General features: G+C 44.9%; 1 protein-coding gene across 2 annotated transcripts in view; it reads left to right on the top strand.

Annotated features, from left to right (window-relative positions):
- MEGF6 (multiple EGF like domains 6) overlaps positions 1-25,831 on the top strand; it is a 506,198-nt gene extending 480,367 nt beyond the window's left edge. The window contains exons 29-39 of one of the 2 annotated variants that reach the window (XM_069741497.1): positions 14,614-14,742; positions 14,915-15,046; positions 15,194-15,322; positions 15,398-15,526; positions 15,757-15,885; positions 16,221-16,349; positions 17,025-17,153; positions 19,104-19,232; positions 19,465-19,593; positions 20,656-20,700; positions 22,851-25,831. In XM_069741497.1, the coding sequence (XP_069597598.1) occupies positions 14,614-14,742; positions 14,915-15,046; positions 15,194-15,322; positions 15,398-15,526; positions 15,757-15,885; positions 16,221-16,349; positions 17,025-17,153; positions 19,104-19,232; positions 19,465-19,593; positions 20,656-20,700; positions 22,851-22,921 (1,280 nt within the window). In that variant the 3' untranslated portion in view covers positions 22,922-25,831. The remainder of the gene's footprint in view (positions 1-14,613; positions 14,743-14,914; positions 15,047-15,193; positions 15,323-15,397; positions 15,527-15,756; positions 15,886-16,220; positions 16,350-17,024; positions 17,154-19,103; positions 19,233-19,464; positions 19,594-20,655; positions 20,701-22,850) is intronic. The other variant, XM_069741498.1, reaches the window with a different exon arrangement.
- The last annotated feature ends 964 nt before the right edge of the window (positions 25,832-26,795 follow it).

The following is a 26,795-nucleotide window of genomic DNA, read 5'->3' as shown; positions in this document are numbered from 1 at the left end:
TGGGAAATGAGTGGAAGCAGGGAAACGTAGCTACCTAGACTTGCGGTGCTGCGCCCCCTGCTGGCATAACCTCATATGAACTCTAGCGTGGGAATTTTTCTGAATATCTTCTCACGCTAGAGTTCATATGAGTTTATGCCAGCAGGGGGCGCAGCACCGCAAGTCTAGGTAGCTACGTTTTCCTGCTTCCATTCATTCCCCAGCTTTTACAGGCACATTCTAGAATACCCGATGCGTTAGAATCGGGCCACCATCTAGTATATGTATATATACCTATTCTATGTGTATATATATATATATATATATATATATATATTCTATTCTGACCTGTCAGTGTGATTTTACTGTACACCGCGCTGAATTGCCGGCTTTTCAAAGGACACCGGTGCGCATGGTCTGAGTGCTGTGTGATTTTTTTTCTCGCACCCATTGACTTACATTGGCGAGTCTCGTCCGAGAATCGCAGCAATACGCAGCATGCTGCGATTTTTTTTCTCAGTCCGATTTCGGCCGAGAAAAAAATCGCAAATGAAAAGACACCCATTGAATAACATTGGTCCGAGTGCAATCCGATTTTTTATCGGATTGCACTCGTCCGTTTTCCTTGCAAGTGGAAATGAGCCCTTACAGTTGTTGTAGAGATGTGTCTGCTGCTAGAACTCTGTGTGGCATTGACCTGGTCTCTAATCTGAGCTGCTGTTAACCTGCGATTTCTGAGGCTCGTGACTCAGATAAACTTATCCTCAGAAGCAGAGGTGACTCTTGGTCTTCCTTTCCTGGGGCGGTCCTCATGTGAGACAGTTTCTTTGTAGCGCTTGATGGTTTTTGCCACTGCACTTGGGGACACTTTCAAAGTTTTCCCAATTTTTCGGACTGACAGACCTTCATTTCTTAAAGTAATGATGGCCACTCGTTTTTCTTTACTTAGAATTTGTATTATGGCAAGAAAAAAGCAGCTAACAGTCTATTCAGTAGGACTATCAGCTGTGTATCCACCAGACTTCTGCACAACACAACTGATGGTCCCAACCCCATTTATAAGGCAAGAAATCCCACTTATTAAACCTGACAGGGCACACCTGTGAAGTGAAAATCATTCCCGGTGACTACCTCTTGAAGCTCATCAAGAGAATGCCAAGAGTGTGCAAAGCAGTCATCAAAGCAAAAGGTGGCTACTTTGAAGAACCTAGAATATAAGACATAATTTCAGCTGTTTCACACTTTTTTGTTAAGTATATAATTCCACATGTGTTAATTCATAGTTTTGATGCCTTCAGTGTGAATTTATAATTTTCATAGCCATGAAAATACAGAAAAATCTTTAAATGAGAAGGTGTGTCCAAACTTTTGGTCTGTACTGTTACAACTATAATACTGCCCCCTATGTGCAAGAGTGTAACTACTATAATACTGCCCCTATGTACAAGAATATAACTACTATAATACTGCCCCTATGTACAAGAATATAACTACTATAATACTGCCCCTATGTACAAGAATATAACTACTATAATACTGCCCCTATGTACAAGAATATAACTACTATAATACTGCCCCTATGTACAAGAATATAACTACTATAATACTGCCCCTATGTACAAGAATATAACTACTATAATACTGCCCCTATGTACAAGAATATAACTACTATAATACTGCCCCTATGTACAAGAATATAACTACTATAATACTGCCCCTATGTACAAGAATATAACTACTATAATACTGCCCCTATGTACAAGAATATAACTACTATAATACTGCCCCTATGTACAAGAATATAACTACTATAATACTGCTCCAATGTACAAGAATATAACTACTATAATACTGCCCCTATGTACAAGAATATAACTACTATAATACTGCCCCTATGTACAAGAATATAACTACTATAATACTGCTCCAATGTACAAGAATATAACTACTATAATACTGCCCCTATGTACAAGAATATAACTACTATAATACTGCCCCTATGTACAAGAATATAACTACTATAATACTGCTCCAATGTACAAGAATATAACTGCTATTATACTGCTCCTATGTTTTAGAATTTAACTACTACAATATTGCTCTAATGTGCAAAAATAAAAATTTCTCCATCGTCTCATTGGGGACACAGGACTGTGGGTGTATGCTATTGCCGCCAGGAGGCTGACACTAAGTAGACAAAAAAAAAAGTTAGCTCCTCCTCCATAGTATACACCTTGCCACTGGCCCTGACAGCTCCAGTTTATGCTTAGTGTCCGTAGGAGGCACATCTCTGGGTTTTCCCAGATTCATTCTACCTTGAGGATAAGATAGGGGCGACGGACCTTTTTGAAGGGGTCCGATCTCCCCAAACCAACAACGGGCGAGCACGTGTGAGTGTCGCCTCCACGTATCCTTTCCCGCGACGTGGGATTGCCGGACTTAAAGCCTGACCACCCTGAGGTAACGAAACCCTAGGTTGTACAGGCATTCATGCATTGTCCGTGCAGCCTCCACTTCAATCACCAATGCATTGGACTACGGTGCTTAACCACTTCGCGCCATGCGCCGTACTAGTACTGCGCTGCCGGCACTGCATAAGTGCCAGCCGCAGTACTAGTACGGCGCCGCCATTTTCCGGTCACCGCGCGGTGATCGGGTTCCGGTGTCTGCTGTTCCTGACAGCAGACAATCCCTGCACGCAGCCCCGGGTGCCTGCACCGCCCCCCCGTAGTTAGTACAGTGTAGTTTTAGACGTAACAAGGTAGCGTAGCCGGCGTCAGTGTTTGGTGACGTCCCTCCATCCCTGTTCAAGTACCCCCCTCCAATTCAATTTTTTGCGCACTTTTTTGCGCTTTTTTTCCTGTGCGCGGCGTCCCGCGCAGAGCATTCGTGCTCTTCCTGTGTCTGCAGCGCTCTGATCAGTATCGCTGCTGATCAGAGACTGCGCCACAGGACTTTTTTTTTTTAGTTAGTGTAGCGGACATTGCAGTCTAAGCAACGTCCGATTTTTTTTTTTTCTTTTACAAAAATATAATAGTAGTTAGTACAGTGTAGTCTTAGACGTAGATTAGCTGGTGTCACAGCGTTCGTGACGACCGGTCTTTTTTTTTTTTTAGAGAAAAAAAAAATTGTACAGAGTAGTTTAGTGGTAGCGTGTTAGTGTAGCCAGTGTCACAGCGTTAGTGACGACCGATCAGCTTTTAGAAAAAAAAAAATCGTACTGAGTTTTATAGGTAGGGAGGTAGCGTCTTGTGCATAAAAAAAATCTGCTATCGCAGGATAATCTCTAGTGCATTAGGGGAGCGTACGTCACACTCTTAGTGGCGTTCGCTTTTCTTTTGTAAAAAAAATATTTAGTTGCGTAGGGTAAATTTATACTTTTTTTTATGCAAACTTATTTTTTTACATTGATTTTTCTTTTCATCTTTTTTTCTTGTTTCTTCTACATTTTTTCTCACTACTTGTTTTTTCTCTCTGATTGGTTTTAATAAAGAGTACCCTATACACAAGCCCCACACATTACACGTGTACAAGCACCACTTACACACACATACCCAGGGTTTGGGAAAAAAAATGGCCCATTCGTCAACAAGGCGCTATTCACCAGAGGAGGCTTACGCCATCCTTGCGTCCGACACGGATTCAGCCAGTGAGGAAGATCCCACATTCCTCTATTCCTCCTCCTCCTCCTCCTCATCTGGTTCCTCCTCCTCATCTGGTGAGGAAAGACCCCTAACAAGGCGCCGTAGGACCCAGGCAACTCCTGCAGCAATCGATCCCGTATGGATTGCACCCCCGGAAAATTTTCAGCCCGTCATTCCGGATTTCAGCAGCAGCTCAGGAATCCAGTTTGACACGACTGGCCTCACTGAAATTGACTTCTTCAAATTCTTTTTCAGTGATGAAATAATAAACATTATGGTGGCCCAGACGAACCTGTATGCCCAACAATTTTTTACCCAAAATCCCACGTCATCTTATGCCAGATGGACCCCCGTAAATGCAGCAGAGATGATGACATTTTGGGGAATTGTGCTGCATATGGGCCTAATCAAAAAGCCAAAGCTTCGGCAATACTGGAGTACTGACATTCTCTACAGTACACCGGTATTCCGCATGGCCATGAAAAGGACACGATTTGAAGCGATCCAAAAATTTTTGCATTTCAGTGATAATGCGCAGTGTCCTCCCCGAGACGATCCAAACTTTGATCGTCTATATAAAATTCGTCCAGTGGTTGAACACTTCAGCAGAAAATTTGCTGAGGCGTACACACCCCAGAGGGACATCGCTATTGATGAATCTCTCGTTCATTTCAAAGGGAGGCTAAAATTCCGACAGTACCTGCCCAGTAAGAGGTCCAGGTACGGAATAAAGCTGTACAAACTGTGCGAGAGTACCTCAGGGTACACCCACAGATTTAGGGTCTACGAGGGTAAGGACACCCAGATTAACCCCCCTGAATGCCCCCCCATCCTGGGGGTGAGTGGGAAAATTGTGTGGGAATTGCTGCACCCACTGCTGGATAAGGGTTATCACCTTTATATTGACAACTTTTACACCAGCATCCCACTCTTCAAGGCCCTCTCTGCCAGAGGTACAGCTGCATGTGGCACCGTGCGAAAAAATCAGCGAGGCCTCCCTAAGCCGCTAATTGGGCAAACGCTGAGAAAAGGGGAAAGCAGAGCCAAATGCAGCGACAACATGCTGGTGGTCAAGTATAAGGACAAAAGGGATGTCCTTATCCTGACCACCATACACCGTGACAACAGCACCCTTGTCACTGTTCGTGGGACCACAACACAAGTCCCAAAGCCAGATTGTATCCTGGATTACAATCGGTACATGGGGAGATCAGGTCCTCCAACCATACAGTGCCATGCGAAAAGCTTACGTATGGTACAAAAAATTGGCCGTGCACATTGTACAGATGGCACTGTACAATGCTTTTGTGCTGTCCCGATCTGCAGGCAATACGGGGACCTTCCTTCAGTTTCAGGAGGTAGTCATCAAGGCCCTAATGTTTGGCACTCAGGGAGGTGAGGGTCCCAGTACTTCTGAATCTGATAGTGCCCGTATTGTCCAAGGTCAACATTTCCCAGGACAGGTTCCCCAAACAGCGAGGACAGGACGATCACAAAAACGGTGCAGAGTATGTTCCAAGAGGGGAATCCGAAAGGACACAATTTACCATTGTGAAACCTGCCCTGAGAAACCTGGCCTTTGCATTAAGGATTGCTTCAAAGCATACCACACGTCCACAAATTAATAAAAATTAGTTTATACCCTGTTGACACAACACACTGTGTAGTTTCCAACATGGGGTCACTTGTGGAGTGAGGCACTTGGAGGTTTACGGTGCTCACCACATATCTAAATAAATTCCTTGGTAGGTCCAGTTTTCAAAATGGGGTCACTTGTGGAGTGAGGCACTTGGAGGTTTACGGTGCTCACCACATATCTAAATAAATTCCTTGGTAGGTCCAGTTTTCAAAATGGGGTCACTTGTGGAGTGAGGCACTTGGAGGTTTACGGTGCTCACCACATATCTAAATAAATTCCTTGGGAGGTCCAGTTTTCAAAATGGTGTCACTTGTGGAGTGAGGCACTTGGAGGTTTACGGTGCTCACCACATATCTAAATAAATTCCTTGGGAGGTCCAGTTTTCAAAATGGGGTCACTTGTGGAGTGAGGCACTTGGAGGTTTACGGTGCTCACCACATATCTAAATAAATTCCTTGGGAGGTCCAGTTTTCAAAATGGGGTCACTTGTGGAGTGAGGCACTTGGAGGTTTACGGTGCTCACCACATATCTAAATAAATTCCTTGGGAGGTCCAGTTTTCAAAATGGTGTCACTTGTGGAGTGAGGCACTTGGAGGTTTACGGTGCTCACCACATATCTAAATAAATTCCTTGGGAGGTCCAGTTTTCAAAATGGTGTCACTTGTGGAGTGAGGCACTTGGAGGTTTACGGTGCTCACCACATATCTAAATAAATTCCTTGGGAGGTCCAGTTTTCAAAATGGGGTCACTTGTGGAGTGAGGCACTTGGAGGTTTACGGTGCTCACCACATATCTAAATAAATTCCTTGGGAGGTCCAGTTTTCAAAATGGGGTCACTTGTGGAGTGAGGCACTTGGAGGTTTACGGTGCTCACCACATATCTAAATAAATTCCTTGGGAGGTCCAGTTTTCAAAATGGGGTCACTTGTGGAGGATTTCCACTGTTTAGGTACATCAGGGGCTCTGCAAATGCAACGTGACGCCTGCAGACCAATCCATCTAAGTCTGCATTCCAAATGGTGCTCCTTCCCTTCCGAGCTCTGCCATGCGCACAAACAGTGGTTTTTCCCCACATATGGGGTATCGGCGTACTCGTGAAAAATTGCACAACATTTTTTTCTTTCTATTTTGTCCTATAACCCTTGGGAAAACAAAAAAAACCTTGCTAAAGATCATTTTTGTGGAAAAAATGTGTTCTATTTTTTTTTACGACTCATCATTATAATTTTTGGTGAGGCACTTGGAGGTTCACGGTGCTCATCACATAGCTAGATAAGTTCCTTGAAGGGTCTAGTTTCCAAAATGGGGTCACTTGTGGCGGTTTTCCACTGTTTAGGCACATCAGGGGCTCTCCAAACGAGACATGGTGTCCGATCTCAATTCCAGCCAATTTTGGTTTGTAAAAGTCAAAAGGCGCTCCTTCCCTTCCGAGCCCTGCCGTGTGCCCAAACAGTGGTTTTCCCCCACATATGGGGTATCAGTGTATTCAGGATGAATTGGTCAACAACTTTAGTGGTCCATTTTCTCCTTTTACACTTGTGAAGATAAAAAAATTGTTGTTAAAAGATCATTTTTGGGGAAAAAATGTGAATTTTTATTTTCACGCCTCTACGTTCTAAACTTCTGTGAAGCACCTGGGGGTTCAAAGTGCTCACCACATAGCTAGATAAGTTCCTTGAAGGGTCTAGTTTCCAAAATGGGGTCACTTGTGGCGGTTTTCCACTGTTTAGGCACATCAGGGGCTCTCCAAACGGGACATGGTGTCCGATCTCAATTCCAGCCAATTTTGGTTTGTAAAAGTGAAAAGGCGCTCCTTCCCTTCCGAGCCCTGCCGTGTGCCCAAACAGTGGTTTTCCCCCACATATGGGGTATCGGCGTACTCGTGAAAAATTGCACAACATTTTTTTCCTTCTATTTTGTCCTATAACCCTTGGGAAAACAAAAAAAACCTTGCTAAAGATCATTTTTGTGGAAAAAATGTGTTCTATTTTTTTTTACGACTCATCATTATAATTTTTGGTGAGGCACTTGGAGGTTCACGGTGCTCATCACATAGCTAGATAAGTTCCTTGAAGGGTCTAGTTTCCAAAATGGGGTCACTTGTGGCGGTTTTCCACTGTTTAGGCACATCAGTGGCTCTCCAAACGGGACATGGTGTCCGATCTCAATTCCAGCCAATTTTGGTTTGTAAAAGTCAAAAGGCGCTCCTTCCCTTCCGAGCCCTGCCGTGTGCCCAAACAGTGGTTTTCCCCCACATATGGGGTATCAGTGTATTCAGGATGAATTGGTCAACAACTTTAGTGGTCCATTTTCTCCTTTTACACTTGTGAAGATAAAAAAATTGTTGTTAAAAGATCATTTTTGGGGAAAAAATGTGAATTTTTTTTTTCACGCCTCTACGTTCTAAACTTCTGTGAAGCACCTGGGGGTTCAAAGTGCTCACCACATAGCTAGATAAGTTCCTTGAAGGGTCTAGTTTCCAAAATGGGGTCACTTGTGGCGGTTTTCCACTGTTTAGGCACATCAGGGGCTCTCCAAACGGGACATGGTGTCCGATCTCAATTCCAGCCAATTTTGGTTTGTAAAAGTGAAAAGGCGCTCCTTCCCTTCCGAGCCCTGCCGTGTGCCCAAACAGTGGTTTTCCCCCACATATGGGGTATCAGTGTATTCAGGATGAATTGGTCAACAACTTTAGTGGTCCATTTTCTCCTTTTACACTTGTGAAGATAAAAAAATTGTTGTTAAAAGATCATTTTTGGGGAAAAAATGTGAATTTTTATTTTCACGCCTCTACGTTCTAAACTTCTGTGAAGCACCTGGGGGTTCAATGTGCTCACCACATAGCTAGATAAGTTCCTTGAAGGGTCTAGTTTCCAAAATGGGGTCACTTGTGGCGGTTTTCCACTGTTTAGGCACATCAGGGGCTCTCCAAACGGGACATGGTGTCCGATCTCAATTCCAGCCAATTTTGGTTTGAAATAGTCAAACGGCGCTCCTTCCCTTCCGAGCCCTGCCGTGCGCCCAGACAGTGGTTTTCTCCCACATATGGGGTATCAGTGTATTCAGAAGGAATTGCACAACAACTTTCGTGGTCCATTTTCTTCTTTTACCCTTGTGAAAATAAAAAAAAATGTTGCTAAAAGATCATTATGTGGAAAAAAAAGTTAAATGTTATTTTTTTCCTTCCACATTCCGTTAATTCCTGTGAAGCACCTGAAGGGTTAATAAACTTCTTGAATGTGGTTTTGTGTACCTCGGGGGGTATAGTTTTTAGAATGGTGTCACTTTTGGGTATTTTAAATCCTATAAGCCTCTCAAAGTGACTTCAAATATGATGTGGTCCCTACAAAAAATGGTTTTATAAAAGTTGTTGAAAAAATGAGAAATCGCTGTTTAACTTTTAACCCTTATAACTCCCTAAGGAAAAAAAAATTGGTTCCAAAATGTTGCTGATGTAAAGTAGACATGTGGGAAATGTTATTTATTAACTAATTTGTGCGATATGAGTCTCTAATGCAAGGGTATAAAAATTCAAAGTTTGAAAATTGCAAAATTTTCAAAATTTTCGCCAAATTTCCGTTTTTTTCACAAAGAAACGAAGGTAATATCAAATAAATTTTACCACTATCATGAAGTACAATATGTCACGAGAAAACAATGTCAGAATCGCCAGGATCCGTTGAAGCGTTTCAGAGTTATTACCTCATAAAGTGACAGTGGTCAGAATTGTAAAAATTGGCCCTGTCACTTAGGTGAAAACAGGCTTCGGGGTGAAGGGGTTAAAGGAGGCAGACGGTCCCTCTCCTCACCTTTTGAAAGGTGAAGGAGTTAGGGTGCCTGCACCGTCTTTTCCCATACGTATCTATCTATATATATATATATATATATATGGGATTTATGTGTATGCCTCTTTTCTAACCTTGTGTGTTGTCAGAGGCTGCGGGGGGGGGGGGGGGGCTCCTGCTTCATCGCGCGGTCTCAGGTGGTAAATCGCCATGCTGCACTCAGTGCAGTGCCGGTTCCATCATCTCTCCATAGCTAAAGCACGGGCGGAAGTCCCGCCCCTAGCATCTTTCCTCCGGCGCCCGCTGCATCATGGTCGCTGTAGTTTCAGGCAGGGTTGTGGGCGGAAGTTCCGCCCCCTTCGGCGGCGCGTACTTCCGGTTTCGCGCTCCCAGCGTTTCTAGGAGAGCGCAGGTATGGGGAAAATCAAGTCCCCTGCTTTGGCCTTTTGCATGTCCCTTATGGCGGCTCCTCCCCCTTTCATGATCTTCATAAGGGAGGTTTTCTCTGCTCAGAGCTCGGTTAGTGTGGTGCTCAGAACCGAAGGGGACACAGGACTGGGGTAAGTGCTACTTCCCTCAGCCTGACAGCAGTCTTTTGCTCTAGACACAGTAGCTCATAAGGAGTTTCATAGCAGCAGCAGGAGCAATAGTCATCATGTCTAGAAGGACTAAGTCTCACGCCGTCCTGTATTCCTCATGCATTACTTGCCGGGCTTCTTTTCCGCATGCGCAAACTAGCCATTTCTGTGAGGCTTGCGACTCCGAACGCGTTCAGGAGCCCCCGCCTGCTACCCCGCCTGCTATTCTGCCGGGTATGCCTGTATCTGAGACTGCAGCATCTCCCCCTGAGTGGGTCGTATCCTTAACGCAATCTATGGCGTCCCTAACAAAGGCAGTTGAGTCCCTTCAAGCCCCTATCGGGGACGTTCATCCATCTGCTTCGGGAAGATTCTCCGATTCTCAGGACCCTCCGGCCTGCAGGGGCCGTACTCCCTCTAGGCAGACGCGGGGGAAGCGTACCCATACAGCGTCTCCCGGTCCATCGGGTGCATCTGTGAAATCCGTCTCTCGGTCTCCCTCACCTGTGGGAGTGAGTGGACATGGTTCAGACGTTGACTCTGAAGGGTCTTTTGATTTAGAAGCTCCTGATTATCAGGAATCAGTTGACAGTCTCATTGAGGCCGTTTACCAGTCTTTGGGAGTAGAGGATGAAGCCACCTTACCTTCAGGTCATAAGGTGTCTTTTAAAAGATTCAAGCAACCTCATAAGGTGTTTTCTTCTCATCCTGAGTTTGAGGATCTAGTTCAACGTCACATGGAGCGACCGGATAAACGTTTCTTAGGCCAGAAGGCCCTGGGTACCAGGTATCCTTTCGCTCCCGAAATTTGTAAAAAATGGGCAGAATCTCCTTCTGTGGATCCTCCCGTGTCCCGTTTGGCCTCTAACACACTGTTGTCTCTTCCTAATGGATCCGCTATTAAAGACCCAACTGATCGGCTCTTAGAGAGTCTAGCTCGGTCGGTGTTTGAGGCTTCAGGGTCAGCCCTCGCGCCGTCTTTTGCGGCGACATGGGTTGCCAAAGCTATGATAGCGTGGTCAGAGTCCGTCACTAAGGCTCTTCAGGATAGGGAGTTTCCTGTAGACGTGATAGAGATGTCTAATCAGATATCCTTGGCTGGGAATTATTTGATTAATGCATCTTTGGATGCGGCAAATTGTTCAGCATTGGCAGCTGCAAATGCTATCGCTATCAGAAGGGCTCTATGGCTGAGAAATCGGCGGGCGGACTCTACTTCAAAAAAGTCCCTTACATCCCTTCCTTATCAAGGTGGCCGATTATTTGGCGCAAAGTTGGATCAACTTATATCTGATACCACAGGGGGAAAGAGTAATTTCCTTTCACAACAAAGGGTTAAGCAACCTTTTCGTCGCCAATTTCAAGCAAGGTTTAAATCCTTTCGTAACACCCAGAGGTCTGCAGCACCAAGCTCAGGTTTTCCAAGTCGGTCTAACCAAGACAGGGAGCACCAGGTCTCATATAGAGCCAATCCATTGGCAAGAATGCGATATCAACCATCAAGATCTAGGGGATCTAGATATCCTCGGTCTTCGGCTAAATGACTGGAGGCAGCCTCATGTCGTCTTCAACAGAGTAGGCGGTCGCCTACTTCTGTTCCATCAGTCCTGGCTGTCAGTCGTGTCCAACAGATGGGTGAGAGAACTGGTGGTTTCAGGGTACAAAATAGAGTTTCTCTCTCTCCCTCCAAGCCGGTTTTTTCCATCCAGTCTTCCCAGTTCAAGATCCCGTCTAAGGGCTTTATTCAAAGCAGTCGAGTCTCTTCAGTCCAACGGGGTCATTGTTCACGTTCCAGGGGTAGAAAGATTTCAAGGATTCTATTCCAATCTGTTTACGGTCCCCAAAAAAGACGGGACTGTAAGACCCATTCTGGACCTAAAATGTTTGAACAAGTTCGTAAGCACTCGTCACTTCCATATGGAGTCGCTCCGCTCGGTTATTGCGGCTATGCAAAAGGGAGAATTCCTAGCTTCCATAGAGATCCAAGATGCCTATCTGCATGTTCCCATATTTCTTCCGCATCAAAGGTTTCTACGGTTTTCCATAGGCGAACGTCACTTCCAATTCACAGCATTACCTTTCGGTCTCGCCTCTGCTCCCAGGGTGTTCACAAAGGTGATGTCAACAGTTGTGTCCATCCTGCACTCCCGGGGCATAGTCATTTTGCCATACTTGGACGATCTCTTGGTCAAGGGACCAACTTTTCAAGCATGCAAAGAAAACATCAGCATCACTTTGGACACTCTGTCCCGACTAGGGTGGCTGGTCAATCTGAAAAAGTCATCTCTAGTCCCATCTCGAAAGATTTCTTTTTTAGGAATGATCTTCGATACTTCTCGGGGTCTGACTATCCTACCCCAGGACAAGGTACTCTGCCTTCGGCAGGAAGTGAAAATACTGCAGCAGCCGAGTTTTCACTCAATCCGGTTTTGCATGAGGGTCTTCGGCAGGATGGTGGCGGCCATCGAAGCAGTACGATTCGCCCAATTTCATCTTCGCCCTCTCCAGCAGGCAATTTTGTCAGCCTGGAACAGGAGTCATGCTTCTCTCAACCTCCGGTGCCGTCTGTCTCCCCGGGTCAGGCAATCTCTCATATGGTGGATGAGGAGCTCCTCTCTGCGGCAGGGGAAAGCTTTTTCTCCAGTCCATTGGCTGGTAGTCTCTACAGACGCCAGTCTTCTCGGTTGGGGAGCAGTGTTTCACCAACACACAGCACAAGGTTTTTGGACTCCAGAGGAGTCAACTCTTCCAATCAATCTGTTGGAGATAAGGGCTATTTGGCTGGCTCTGCAGCACTTTCATCATCTTCTGGCGGGTCGCCCGGTCAGGATCCAATCGGACAATACCACGGCTGTGGCTTACGTAAATCATCAAGGGGGCACCCGCAGCAGGTCAGCCATGCGCGAGGTAGGGCAAATCCTCCGCTGGGCCGTGAACAACCACTCCGTGATCTCGGCAGTTTACATCCCGGGCAAGGAGAACTGGGCAGCGGACTTTCTGAGCCGTCAGGGTCTTGCGTCCGGGGAATGGTCTCTTCACCCCGACGTTTTTCGGCAGATTTGCCAACGCTGGGGTATCCCGGACGTGGATCTAATGGCATCCGGGTGGAATGCCAAGGTCCCCAGGTTCGTAGCTCGTTATCGAGATCCAAGAGCTCTTGCCGTAGACGCGCTGGTCCTTCCTTGGAACCAGTTTCGTCTTCCATATCTGTTTCCTCCTCTGGCGCTCCTCCCAAGGGTAGTCAGGAAGATCAAGATGGAGGGAGCTCCGGCAATTCTAGTCGCCCCAGATTGGCCTCGGAGGTCATGGTACGCAGACCTCGTTCAGCTGATTGCCGGGGTTCCTTGGCAGCTTCCAATGCGGCCAGATCTTCTGTCGCAGGGGCCAATATTCCACCAGAACTTAGGGGCCCTGCGTTTGACGGCTTGGACGTTGAATCTTGGATTCTGACCCAGGCCGGTTTTTCTCAAAAAGTAGTTTCTACTATGATTAATGCTCGAAAGACGGTTTCTGCACGCATTTACCACCACACCTGGAAAGTTTTTCTTTCATGGTGCAGGAAGAGGGGTCTTCCTCCTTTACCGTTCTCCGTTCCTAATATTTTAGCCTTTCTCCAAACTGGTTTAGACTCAGGTCTCGCTCCAAGTACCCTTAGGAGGCAAATATCAGCCTTATCGGTTCTTTTCCAGCGCAGGATTGCTACCATTTCACAGGTCAAGACTTTTTTGCAGGGAGTCTCTCACATGGTCCCCCCTTACAGAGCCCCGCTAGAAGCTTGGGACCTTAATCTGGTCTTGAGCGCTCTTCAGGAAGCCCCATTTGAGCCCCTCCAAGAAGTTTCTTTAACGTATCTTTCTTTGAAGGTTTTGTTTTTGGTAGCCATAACCTCCATTAGGCGGGTGTCGGAATTGGCGGCCTTGTCCTGCCAGTCGCCATTTCTGCAATTTCATCAAGATAAGGTAGTATTAAGACCAGTTCCCTCTTTTCTACCAAAGGTAGTTTCCTCGTTTCACATCAATGAGGACATAGTCTTGCCTTCTTTTTGTCCTGCTCCTTCTCACCGTGTGGAAAAGGCTCTCCATACTCTGGACCTAGTGAGAGCGCTGAGAAGATATGTTTCTCGGACCGCTTCTTTTCGACAGACGGATGTCCTGTTCGTTCTTCCTGTGGGTCACAAGAAAGGATTCGCAGCCTCTAGGTTGACCTTAGCCAGATGGATACGAGCCACCATTCAGGAGGCCTACCACATCAAGGGTGCAGCCATCCCGGCTGGGATCAGGGCACACTCTACTCGAGCAGTGGGGGCTTCCTGGGCACTTTGGCACCAAGCTTCAGCAGAACAGGTTTGCAAAGCGGCCACTTGGTCCAGCCTGCACACCTTCTCTAAGCATTACAATATCCACACTCAGGCCTCTGCTGATGCAAGTTTGGGAAGAAAAATTCTTCAGGCTGCGGTAGCGCACCTATAGGTGGTAAGTGCCTAAGGGTTTGTTCCAGTAAGTCTTTTTTTCCCACCCTGGGACTGCTTTGGGACATCCCACAGTCCTGTGTCCCCCAATGAGACGATGGAGAAACAGGGATTTTTGTGTTACTCACCGTAAAATCCTTTTCTCCGAGTCATTCATTGGGGGACACAGCGCCCTCCCTATTTCTTCTTGTTATTTTTTCTACGGAGTTGTTCAGGCTGTAGTGTTATTCTAGACATGTTGTATTTGCTCTAATGCTGTTTTGTTTTCTCTATCTCCTACTGCTTGTGCACCAAACTGGAGCTGTCAGGGCCAGTGTCAAGGTGTATACTATGGAGGAGGAGCTAACTTTTTTTTTTGTCTACTTAGTGTCAGCCTCCTGGCGGCAATAGCATACACCCCACAGTCCTGTGTCCCCCAATGAATGACTCGGAGAAAAGGATTTTACGGTGAGTAACACAAAAATCCCTGTTTTTATGATTTACCACTTGTAAATTAGTATCTATTTTATTTTTTCTTAGCTTGTCTCCCGGGCTCATATGGTGATCACTGTGCGAAAGTTTGTAACTGCTCCCATGGAACCCCATGCAATCACATCACCGGGGAGTGTGGCTGTCCTCCGGGATTTACAGGCAATGGATGTGACCAAAGTAAGTGAGAAAATGTAAAAAGTATTAATACTGCGCTATTTAGTAGATGACAGCACTGATTGACTGTAGCAGATGTAGATGCCTCTTGATGTCTTCTATATGATTTCAATACCACACTGATGTATAGATAATACCAGTTTTCCATGATGTCTTTTCCTCTGTCCTCCCCCAGCTTGTGTGCCTGGAACATATGGCACAAATTGTGGCAAAATATGTCAGTGTCCCGGTCAGCATGAGGACTGCCACCCGGTGACCGGGGAGTGTATCTGCGCTCCAGGCTATCACGGACACACGTGTCAGATAAGTAAGTGCATCCTTCACTACAGAAGTCAGAATGGAGGGGTCACACTTCCAGAACACGTCGGTGTTGAAATGCAATCCTTAATCAATTCTCTCCTATGTCTCTGGGAACCCGGCCCCCCACTCATTGTTATATATTTTCCCGTTTCAGAATGCACCAGTGGATTTTATGGACGGAACTGCGAGCAGGACTGTAAGTGTAAGAACGGCGGCCATTGTGAATCCACGACTGGAGCATGCCATTGTCTGCCGGGCTACGTGGGATTTGATTGTGGCACTGGTAAGCCTCTCTCCTGGCGTTATGTGCAGTATACCTATACACTGTCATGTCATATAATTAGTGGTTCTTTTACAGTGTGTCCACCAGAAAGATACGGAAATCGGTGCAGCCACGTGTGTCGCTGCGGTCCTAATGGATCGTGTGACCATGTGACCGGCGATTGTGTCTGTGCGCCTGGAAGAATAGGAAAAAACTGCGAACGCGGTATGAATGATGCCAATCATAGAGCGCGGTATATAGAACAAAATGCAGGATAAGGGTTGTCCACTTTCTATACCACAAGTCTCCCATGGCCAGTTTGTAGGGGGTTTGGCTGGGGTTGCTGGGCAGCATTATCAAACAATGGGATCCTTTGACCAAATGTCTGTGTAATTCTTGACTCAACCTATCAGGTGTATATGGCCGTCATGGGCTTTTTTTTTTCAACATTTCAGTCTGCACCAAAGATTATTTTGGAGCAAATTGTCTGCAGATTTGCGCCTGTAAGAATGGAGGATTGTGTAACCCGACCAATGGGACATGCAGCTGTGGCCTGGGATGGACTGGAGTCACATGCGAGGACGGTAGGTACAGTTAATGGGCGGCGGTGCTCTGTATTAATCATATGGAAGTTGTGCTCCATTTTCAGGATCTCTACTTGAAGTCAATGAATGAAAAAAGCAGTATCATAGCAGAGGTGTAACTATAGGTGCAGGGGAAGCCATTGCATCGGGTTCAGGAAGGCCCAAAAGGTCACTTTGGCCAATATGAAAAGATCATTACTTTTAATGATTTTCAATAATTGGGGGTCCCGTTGGAGCTTTTGCATTGGGGCCCATGCTCGTCAAGTTACTCCATTGGCCATTAGCCCAGAACAATGCTGTGTAAATATTCTGTAACATCTCCTCATTCATTACAGAATGTCCTCCTGGGAAATATGGAGCCGCCTGTCAGATGGACTGTTCCTGCCTGAACAATGGGACGTGCGACAAAGTAACTGGGACCTGTCTGTGCTTGGGAGGGTACTACGGAAACGCATGCCAACACTGTAAGTCGCCCTGATATGCCAGTCAGGAGGAGGAAATGTCCATGACAGGAGCAGGGTGTGGAGGTGGTAGTAGGGCCGCGACCTCTCCTCCGAGTCCCTGGGGGACATAGACTACCATGTCTGTGGTTTTCCTACAAGGCTCGGCCTTCTTCTGATGATAGGGACTGTGACTTACACGTTTTACAACCCCCTTCAATTGTTCATGAAGTCTCTAATCTTATCTTTTGGTAAAGAACTTGTTCCACAAAAAAAATATGAAGCCGCTTAGAAGGGATAGTCTTCTCATACACATTTATGGCATAAAATCAGCCAAGGATCTTTGTGGTTTCCATGGAACAATTGCCCATAGCAACCGAGTTTTCCTCTACACAGATTTTGAGAAAATGTTCTAGGAACTTTTTCTATTAACATATGTGATCCCCCGGCCTCAAAGACAAGCAAGTAAGACACTGCCACCCCCTTAGCCCATGACTCTGACACAATAATGGACCTTAAAGAGCTGACTTCAGGAAAATGACTTGTCACTAGTGTGTATGACCCAAGGAACAGCAGTCTGACGCTGAAGTCAAGGAAGAGCGAGTCCCTCAGAAACAAAAACGGATATTTACTAGATAAAAACAAAATCGGAATTCAACAGAGTGAAACTCATCGCTGCGCTTTTGCTACCTTCTGTAGTTTGCCCCCATGGTTACCATGGAAACAAGTGCCAGGAGATGTGCGACTGTGAAAATGGAGCATCCTGTGACCCAGTGACTGGGGTTTGCCGATGCCCTGCTGGTTTCAATGGAGACAGATGTGAAAAAGGTCAGTGTCACATGCGGGACACATGGTACAAAATGCCGAGATGTAAAGACAAACCTAAATATTACTGAGAAGAGAGGACAAATAGAAATGGGATATAAAATACATGTTGAAGATACAATTTTTTTTAGATATATATTTCATAATAAAAAGTTGAAGAAAAATTATTGCGTACTAAAACTCTGCAGACACTGAACATAACATCTACAGTACTTATATATGGTACTTTCTAAATGTTCAGAGTACGGTAGATCTTAATTTTCAGTTTATATATAATATACACTAAACATTGTTACTGTGTATATATATATTACTTATCCTGTACTGATCCTGGGTTACATCCTGTATTATACTCCAGAGCTGCACTCACTATTCTGCTGGTGCAGTCACTGTGTACATACATTACATTACTTATCCTGTACTGATCCTGAGTTACATCCTGTATTATACTCCAGAGCTGCACTCACTATTCTGCTGGTGGAATCACTGTGTACATACATTACATTACATATCCTGTACTGATCCTGAGTTACATCCTGCATTATACCCCAGAGCTGCACTCACTATTCTGCTGGTGCAGTCACTGTGTACATACATTACTGATCCTGTACTGATCATGAGTTACATCCTGTATTATACCGCAGAGCTGCACTCACTATTCTGCTGGTGCAGTCACTGTGTACAAACATTACATTACTGATCCTGTACTGATCCTGAGTTACATCCTGTATTATACTCCAGAGCTGCACTCACTATTCTGCTGGTGCAGTTACTGTGTACATACATTACTGATCTTGTACTGATAGATCTTGCTTTTAGCTCTAAAAATTCATTCCAAATTCTGCCTCAGGCGTCAGCGCTGGTTTATGGTCTATACAGCGCTCGACTTGTATTCTAGGAAATCCTAATCATTTGATAAATCCGCTTCTCTCTGCAGTATTGGAGCACATTTACACAGGTACCTTCACACATAACGATATCGTTAACGATATCGTTGCTTTTTGTGAAGTAGCAACGATATCGTTAAGGAAATCGTTATGTGTGACAGCGACCAACGATCAGGCCCCTGCTGGGAGATCGTTGGTTGCTGAACAAAGTCCAGAACTTTATTTCGTCCCTGGATCTCCCGTGGACATCGCTGGATCGGCGTGTGTGACACCGATCCAGCGATGTCTTCACTGGTAACCAGGGTAAACATCGGGTAACTAAGCGCAGGGCCGCGCTTAGTAACCCGATGTTTACCCTGGTAACCAGCGTAAAAGTAAAAAAAAACAAACAGTACATACTTACCTACCGCTGTCTGTCCCCGGCGCTCAGCTTCTCTGCACTCCTCCTGTACTGGCTGTGAGCGTCGGTCAGCCGGAAAGCAGAGCGGTGACGTCACCGCTCTGCTTTCCGGCCGCTGTGCTCACAGCCACTACAGGAGGAGTGCAGAGAAGCAGAGTGCCGGGGACAGACAGCGGTATGTAAGTATGTAGTGTTTGTTTTTTTTTACTTTTACGCTGGTAACCAGGGTAAACATCGGGTTACTAAGCGCGGCCCTGCGCTTAGTAACCCGATGTTTACCCTGGTTACCGGGGACCTCGGCATCGTTGGTCGCTGGAGAGCTGTCTGTGTGACAGCTCTCCAGCGACCAAACAGCGACGCTGCAGCGATCCGGATCGTTGTCGGTATCGCTGCAGCGTCGCTTAATGTGAAGGGTTGTTAGTGGTATATCTGATGAAAAGCCGGCTGACTGTGTCTAGTAACAGCTAGCAGAATTGTGAATGCAGCTCTGGAGGGAATGTTAGTTGCATGTCAGGATCAGTACAAGATAATTTACAATTGAATTACTCTGCACATTAACGTTGCTTATTGTGTGAGGAAAGGGTTGAAGGGTGAACATTACATTTCTTAAAGGTCATCATTATGTCTCACCAACTTTAAAGTTTTATCATCTCCTACATCTTCCAGGCTGCAATTCGGGAACATTTGGAGAAAATTGTGGGAAGATTTGTGAGTGTGAAGGGGACGGACCGTGTGACCCGGTGACTGGTGTTTGCTTTTGTCCACCTGGGAAGACTGGAGCGACCTGTGATCTAGGTACAGTGCAGCTGCTGATCTCCATCAGTGGATTAGTCCAGTGGGCCTTTAACTGTTGCAAAACTACAGCAGTTGGGAGTTGTAGTTTGGTGCAGCCTCAGTTTAGAGAACACAATATAGGTCAATGGTCTGCAAGCTGTGGCTCTCCATCTCTTGTGAAACTACAACTCTCAGCATGCTCGAAATAGCCAAGTGGATTGCACCATCACTGAATGTCTGTTCTTCACCCCAGACTGTAGGATAAATCACTATGGACCAAACTGCAGCCTGAGCTGCGACTGTGGCTGGAACGCACAGTGCAACGCCCTGACCGGAGGATGCATCTGTCTCAATCGCTACGTAGGAGCCACCTGCCAGGAAGGTACCGATCTTCTCAAGTACTCCCCCATCACAGGCAGCAGACGAGGAAGGGCAGAGGTGGCAGCCACAATTGTATCCTGGGGCCTGAGGAGGCCCAAACACTCAATAAGTATTATAAATGGCGCAGTGTAGTAGGGGGCGGTCATACATTGTGCATTGAGGCCCCGGAGCTGCACACAACCTCTACATATCCCATTTAGGGTTAGGACTACTAAACCTGCTGCCATATAGATCAGTCACTCCCTCACCACTGATTAGCAGCTCCTCTCCTCTTCCCTCCACTCCCCCTCCGGACAGCGTCCTCTTGTCAAGCTGGCAGCTGAGTTCAGCGTGCAAGCGTCATGCGCCCCCAGTCACATGCGTCAGCTGCTGGCCTCTGATTGGTTAGTAGCTTGTATTGGCGCGCATGGACCCAACGAGTCTGTGCGTTGCAATGCACTTCAACTGGATGTGCATCTGAGGATGCACATCCAGTTAAAGTTTCTCCTGGCATCGGCAGGCTCCCACCCGCATGGGCCCGGTCACAACCTCTACGAGTTATGCCCCTGGTAACAGACTCCGTTTGATGGGTGAATTCAAGACTACTTTTTTATTATTATTATTATTATTATTATTATGGGCCTAAAATCTAACAGCAGGTAGTTTCGAACAGAGATAACAACTCGTCTGTTCTACTCAGCATCGGCATTGAATGTTCCTGCTAGTGATGCAGGTGGTCCACGTCAACAGAGCAGCTCTTCCGCTGTGCTCTGCCAACGTCATGCTGATTGACAGCGTCATGCTGATTGACAACGTCATGCTGATTGACAGCCAGCTCCTTGCAGTTAGGCATCGGAGAGTCGACTGTCAATCAGCATGACATTGGCTGATAATCAATAAAATCAAGTATTCTTGATTTTATTTCTCTTTCACACAAGTTAAAGTTTCTTCCAGAACAGTAATCTTCAGTCTACAGGGGTTAGGATAAGGTAGTGTCGTCTGGAGGACAATCACGCTGCAGGGTTTTGGGGATTATTTCAGCTTTTTCCTTCTACTAACGTGTTACATCCGGCTGTGTTCACAGGAGGCCCTCCCCCGCTTATGTCCGCTCACCTACAAGCTCTCCTCCGTAAGTCCAAACTAAGCTGCACGTTTTGTTCTTGCTTTATTGTCGCCGTTGTCATTGGAGCCCTCACGGATTTTGTGGTTGGGATCGATTATTACATACGGTATATTAAATACACAAACTGTATACTGTACCTTTTAACATAAAAGTTTATATAAATAATATAAAAAGTTGACTGATCTGCAAAATTAAACCATTCACATTGACAACAGTGGTGAGGATTCAAGAGTAATCCCTTTATTGCCAAGTGTTTAGTTCTCTGGTACCTTAAATATGCTATTTTTTTTTGGATTATTTATTATTTAGATAGTGTACCTCTTACAAATGCCGCTGCAGTGTTCTTCCTCTTCTGTGCGCCGCACTTATAACGATGCATATTTTTCCACTGGGCGTGTACCACAGAACTGCTTTTTCTCCTCTGATGCCGGCCAATCAAAACACTGTTGCACTCAGAGTGGTATACGCCCAGTTGGCTAAAGTGAAAATTTGCATTTATATTACTGGGGGCTATAACAGAAAAATAAAAAAAAAAACTGTTCCAGAATCAGCAGCGTATCGGCAACTGGAGGAGGTACTCCGCTTATATAAAAAAAAAATCAAGTGAAAGGTCCTTTTCAAAAGTTAACCAATTTTATTTTTTTAATTATATAAATTAATAGTACATGTGAAAATATATTACAAAAGTTTATCTTATTAGAGAAATTTGCTTCTTTCTCCACCAGGACTGATCAGTCTTAAATTATGGGTAAAATCTGTCTGCAGTGGATAGAGATTTTTCCCATTATAGAAAGATAACGGTTGTTGCTTATAAACATCTACGGAGAACTGTGCAAACATTCAGTATTCACAGCAGAAAATTCTACTGCAAATCCTAATGTTTTGGCAGGAAAACACTGGGTAAAAAGTGCCTTTTTTAACCCCTTAAACGACCTTTAACGTGTATACATGTCATGCTTTCTGGCACATGTCAGATTACATCAGCTGACATGTGCCTCTAACAGCCGCGGGTGGAGTCCCGATCCAGCCACGGCTGTTAACTAACATGTTAAGTGTCAGTGTCAGAGATTGACTGCAGCATTCAACATGTTTGCGCCAGAAGCGCGTCACAAACCCCGCCCATCCGCGCCTGTGTAACATAACCAGGGGTCGCAGATGGGTTGGCATGACAACGGGGCGGGTCGGCAGTAGACCCCTGTGTCTGTCACTCATAGCACATGATCATTTTAGCTACACAGAGCAGGGCTGAAGCTCTGCTACGTGTAGCATAGGCGATCGAATGATCACAGCTTCTTGTTTCCCATGGAGACTGTTGAAGAAAGAGAAAAGTAAAAAAAGAAGTTATTTTATTATTTTAAATAATCTTAAAGTTTAAATCGCCCCATTCAAAATAATAAAAAAAAAAATACACATTTGGTATCGTCGAGTTCAGAACCGCCTGATCTATCAAAATATGTGAAAAATGAGAAAAAAAGAAAAATGCCAAAATTATGTATTTTTGGGTTGCCGCAACATTGCAATAAAATGCAATAACAGGTGATCAAAACATGGTATCTAACGCAATATGGTATCAATAAAAACATCATCTTGGCGCGCAAAAAATAAACCCTCACTCAGTCCCAGATCACGAAAAATGGAGACGCTACAGGTCTTGGAATATGCTTTGTTTTTTTTTTTTGCAAACTTTGGATTTTTTTTTCACAACTTAAATAAAACAGAACCTAGACATGTTTGGTGTCTACGAACTCGTAATGACCTGGAGAATCATAATGGCAGGTCAGTTCTCTCATTTAGTGAACATGGTAAAAACAAAAAACAAACAATTGTGGAACTGCACTTTTTTTTGTCACAAAAAAACTGGCTTAGAATGTTTGAATCTGCTCTTCCTCCTCCATAGAACTTTACAAGCACCATCTGTCATCTCTCGCAGAAATGGAAAAATAGGTTTTCATTGCTTATTTTCGTGTGCACTATTGATTTATGAAATAAAAATTACAATGATGGTTATTTTTTTTTTTTTAGTCACATAACATAACTAGCCTTACTCGGAGCTTGTCATCGGAATTTAGTCCAGATTTTTAAAACTTCTGTAATAAAGACCTTTTTGTGTTATTGAACCATTGATAATACCCCGTCTCCTCTCTTTTGGCTTACAGACGCCCATCCTCGACCATCACATCGATCTTCAGCTAGACATTTAATACATTCAAGTAAACATCGGCCATAGCCTCAGCCCAGGAGTAAAATCCCGTGCAGGTGCCGCCATAAACCCACCATCAATGAGACAATATTCATTTATATCCATACTGGAGAGACCAAGATTCTGGAGGAGTAGAAGCAATGGTCGTTATCGAGGCTGACCATACAACATGGAGACCACGAAGAAGACTCACATGTCATGGCTCAGCCTTAACATTTCCATTTTCTAGCCCTGATCCGTCAATGACACGGAGAGTTTCTGCGGTGGAGCAATGGTCAACCCCTGAGGTCTCGTGCCCGGAGACTGAATGGCTGTGGATACACAATCCTCATTTGTGTTCAATTAGCTGCAATATTTGAATTCGAGGCGTCAGATCCTTGAAGACACTTTGTCTTTGTTTTTTGTTTTTTTTTTAGGGGTCAAGTGACATTTTTGTCTTGATCATTCCTATTTCAGACTTGTTTGCCTGTCACATAGTTAAGAAGTCTATTTATGTTGACTTATTTATGAGAAAGGTTCTTGAAGACGCAGCCAAAGGGTCGTACGCGTCTGGTGACCATATGGCCTACAAACTGCATCAAACGACTGTCGTGTCTGAGGTTTTTGATGTCTCGCCATGTCCAAATCTATCCGTGTAACCATGAGATCTGTCTATGGGAGCGCTGGACGGCAACCCATATGGTCGTCCCACAGCCTCTGGGGCAGATGTGATCATTTACAGCTCTAATTAGCCACCACCATGGGAGCGGAGACTATGGAAATATACATGCAGGATGCCAAGAAAGCTGGGTGACTGTGCCAGTCTGGATCACCCAGGCTCCTGCAAGGCAAATCTGCTTTTTATAAAATCACTGTGTATCCAGGACAAAACCGTAAGAAAGATGTGTGACAGATGCATCGGAGGCCATTGGTTGCCACCCAGCTTTCCCAGGAACAGATCCATGGTAGGAAAGGCAGCAAAAATAAGTCGTGTAACGTATTTTAGGGGGAGGAGTCATCAATTTAAAGGACGGAAATGTGTAGAATGTAATTTGGTGCTTTACAATACTTGAAAAAAAAAATGGTTATAGAAGAAATTGCCCCTAAAAACCATCTCCGCAAAGAAGGGGCCCGAATAATCAGTGACCGCGGTGGATATTGTGGCCTTTCTATTGCCGAGGGCCACCGGGTGCAGGATGTAATAATGAGGAGGTACTATGTTATTATTTTTAATATAATCAGCAGATGTGATGAAACAATGTACGCTCAGAAGCCGAGAAGGAATCCAGAACTACGATGTGTCTGTCCATACAGAATGTGTAAAGCCGCCTAAGGCTCGGGGATATGGAGCTGTAATACGGCAGCCATAGGGCAGTATGGGATGCTGTAGTGTTTGGGGGAAGATTCTCTATAAATCTGCCAGAAAAAAAAAAAACACATCAAAGCATGCGCTAAAGCTTTTCTACACACAAAGGTATCGTCAGACACTTAGCGCCCCCACCGATCAGCTGTCAGCAGGTAGGTACTGCACTCTGCCCGAAATAAGGAGTCGGGGATTCTGGGGTCCGACAGCTCAGCCCCCATTCACTTCAGTACACTCCGTACCTCCTGCAGCGCACAAGGCCTGCTAACTTCATATTGATGACGTACCCTAAATGGTAAGTAATATCAAAGTCCCCTTTAAGGACATGTGCATGGAGACCCAAAAGGCATCGCCCAGACAAACAGGACAGAGCGTTGTGCTGCTGACAAATATGTTGCCATAAGATAAAACACTGGATCTATGTTGCACAGTTAGACACAAGTGTCGCCCATGATAAATTCAGAATCTAAAGGTAGAGACAATTGTAAAAGGAGCAGGCCTATTCCACCTCCAAGGGGCACTGTTAAATATTTTAAAGGGACGGTCATCCCTCACATTATATGTGCATGTTGGCTTTTCAAACACAAGTCCGGCAGTACCTTTACATGGCCAGTCCGCTCCTCTGTTACAGAGAAATCAGCGTTTGATTGATTTGCAAATGTGGCTCAAAGACTATGGTAGATCTGAAGCCTCCGTCACAGAGGGTTCAGATCTACAAATAGTTTGTCAGCCTCATTTGCATATCAAATCATATGCAGATTTCTCTGTAATTGAGGAGCGGACTGACCTAATCCGACAGCAGCGTGATGTAGAGACAGAGGGGCAGATTCATTAAGATTCAGCTTTGTGTTGCGCAAAAAAAGAAACGACTTTTCAAAGTATTTTACTGATTCCAGCGATGTGTCACTTACTGTATTTTTTTATAAAATCACTTTTATTGGCGGGATTACCAGCCCTTTAGTAATAATCTGGCAGGTAGTCTTCCATATTCAAGAGCTCTGTATGACCCCGCTCACACCACTGATTTGTAGCTTTGTGTACACTCTGCATAGGCAGAAAGCTGACAATCGGTGGTGTGGGCGGAGTTATACAGAGCTCAGCATTCAGAGAACTGGTAGATCTGCAGCAGAGAAGACAGGGGACAGCAAGCAGCCCAGTAAGTGATACATCGCTGGAGTCAGGATCTCTGGCCCTACATTATGCTGCTCTCAGGATGGGGTAGCAAAAAACAGGTGACAGATTCCCTTTGAGAGTTTTCAACCAAATCCAGGCCCATACTGAACACAAAACGAGTTGCACATGGTCACCGATGAGATTCTGCAAACCCATCGTCACCGCGTCGTCTTGCTCGGATCCTTCCACCACTCTAAATGCATTTTCAGTATATTTCTTGAGTACTATTTGTGGAGAGGAATCCCGTGATGTATATTTAGGAAGCTGCGTATAACCTGTGTAGGTCACCGGAGAACCGTCTGTATGTATGTACTGTGTTTAGCAATCCTGAGGTCGTTACATAATTTATACTTTTTCACTTGTTTGGAATGAAGCGATTACTTGGAATGCGATGTGATCTTAATAACAACCATTTTATGTAACCCCGCGGCCTCATGGGACATTTTTTTTCCTCTGTCTGCATCATTGACTGCTGTGCTGCCATCTAGTGGTCACCGTGAAAACACAAAAATTTACAGTTACTCCATGTGAACAAAGGGTTAGTCTGGCGATCCAACTTCTCATAATAGAGCGTCTATGTGCCGGAATAAGACCGCCGGAGCGGGCAGTGGTGTTTGCCAGGGGTCTGGAGAAGTCAGGCCCCTCCAGGGAGTAGCTGAGCAGGCTGCAGAATTTACTTCTTATATTTTATTTATTTATTTTAAAGGGTTTTTCCACCCTGAAGGGGCTGGCTACAGCGACGGGCAAGTGAATGAGATTGTTTTTGACCTGTATTATCCTCTGGTGCAGATTTTTTTCAGGCTTCTTTCACACAGTTATTGGCCGCCTATAGGAAAACGCTTTTTTTTTTTCTTTTTTTAACTGCTGCATGCACGAGATATGGCATATTTCCAAAGACACGAAAATCTGCAGTGTTAACATTGCATTTCGCATTTCTTTACGGTCTTAAGACTGTGTTCACATGAAGACTTTTTTTTTTTTTTTTTTTTTATAAACCGCGTCAGGAAATACCAGAGGGTTTTTTTTTTTCTTTTAAGGATTTTTTTTTTTGTTATAGATTCATAGGCATTTTCTTTAAATGTGTGTTTTGGAGCAATTTTCTGACTTTTTTTAATCCTTAAACAATGAATAAAACACTAGCAACTATTTTAGGCAAAAGAGAAAGAAACAAAACCTGTACAACATGCTCAAAACTACACTCAGGCATCTTCCAGGCGTTTTTTTATTTTTGGGCCTTCCCATTGATTACAAAAAAAGATGGATAGCAAATCCTTTTTACATAGAAATAAATAAGAAGAGGCTTTGAAACATTTTCCCAGCACTTTTTCAGATATTCCACAAAGCAGACACGCGAAGAAGAAAAAAAAAATAAAAAACACACAACAA

Source organism: Ranitomeya imitator, chromosome 10, assembly GCF_032444005.1.
Source record: "Ranitomeya imitator isolate aRanImi1 chromosome 10, aRanImi1.pri, whole genome shotgun sequence".
Taxonomy (NCBI): Eukaryota; Metazoa; Chordata; class Amphibia; order Anura; family Dendrobatidae; genus Ranitomeya; species Ranitomeya imitator.
This window is presented reverse-complemented; position numbering and strand designations above follow the sequence as displayed.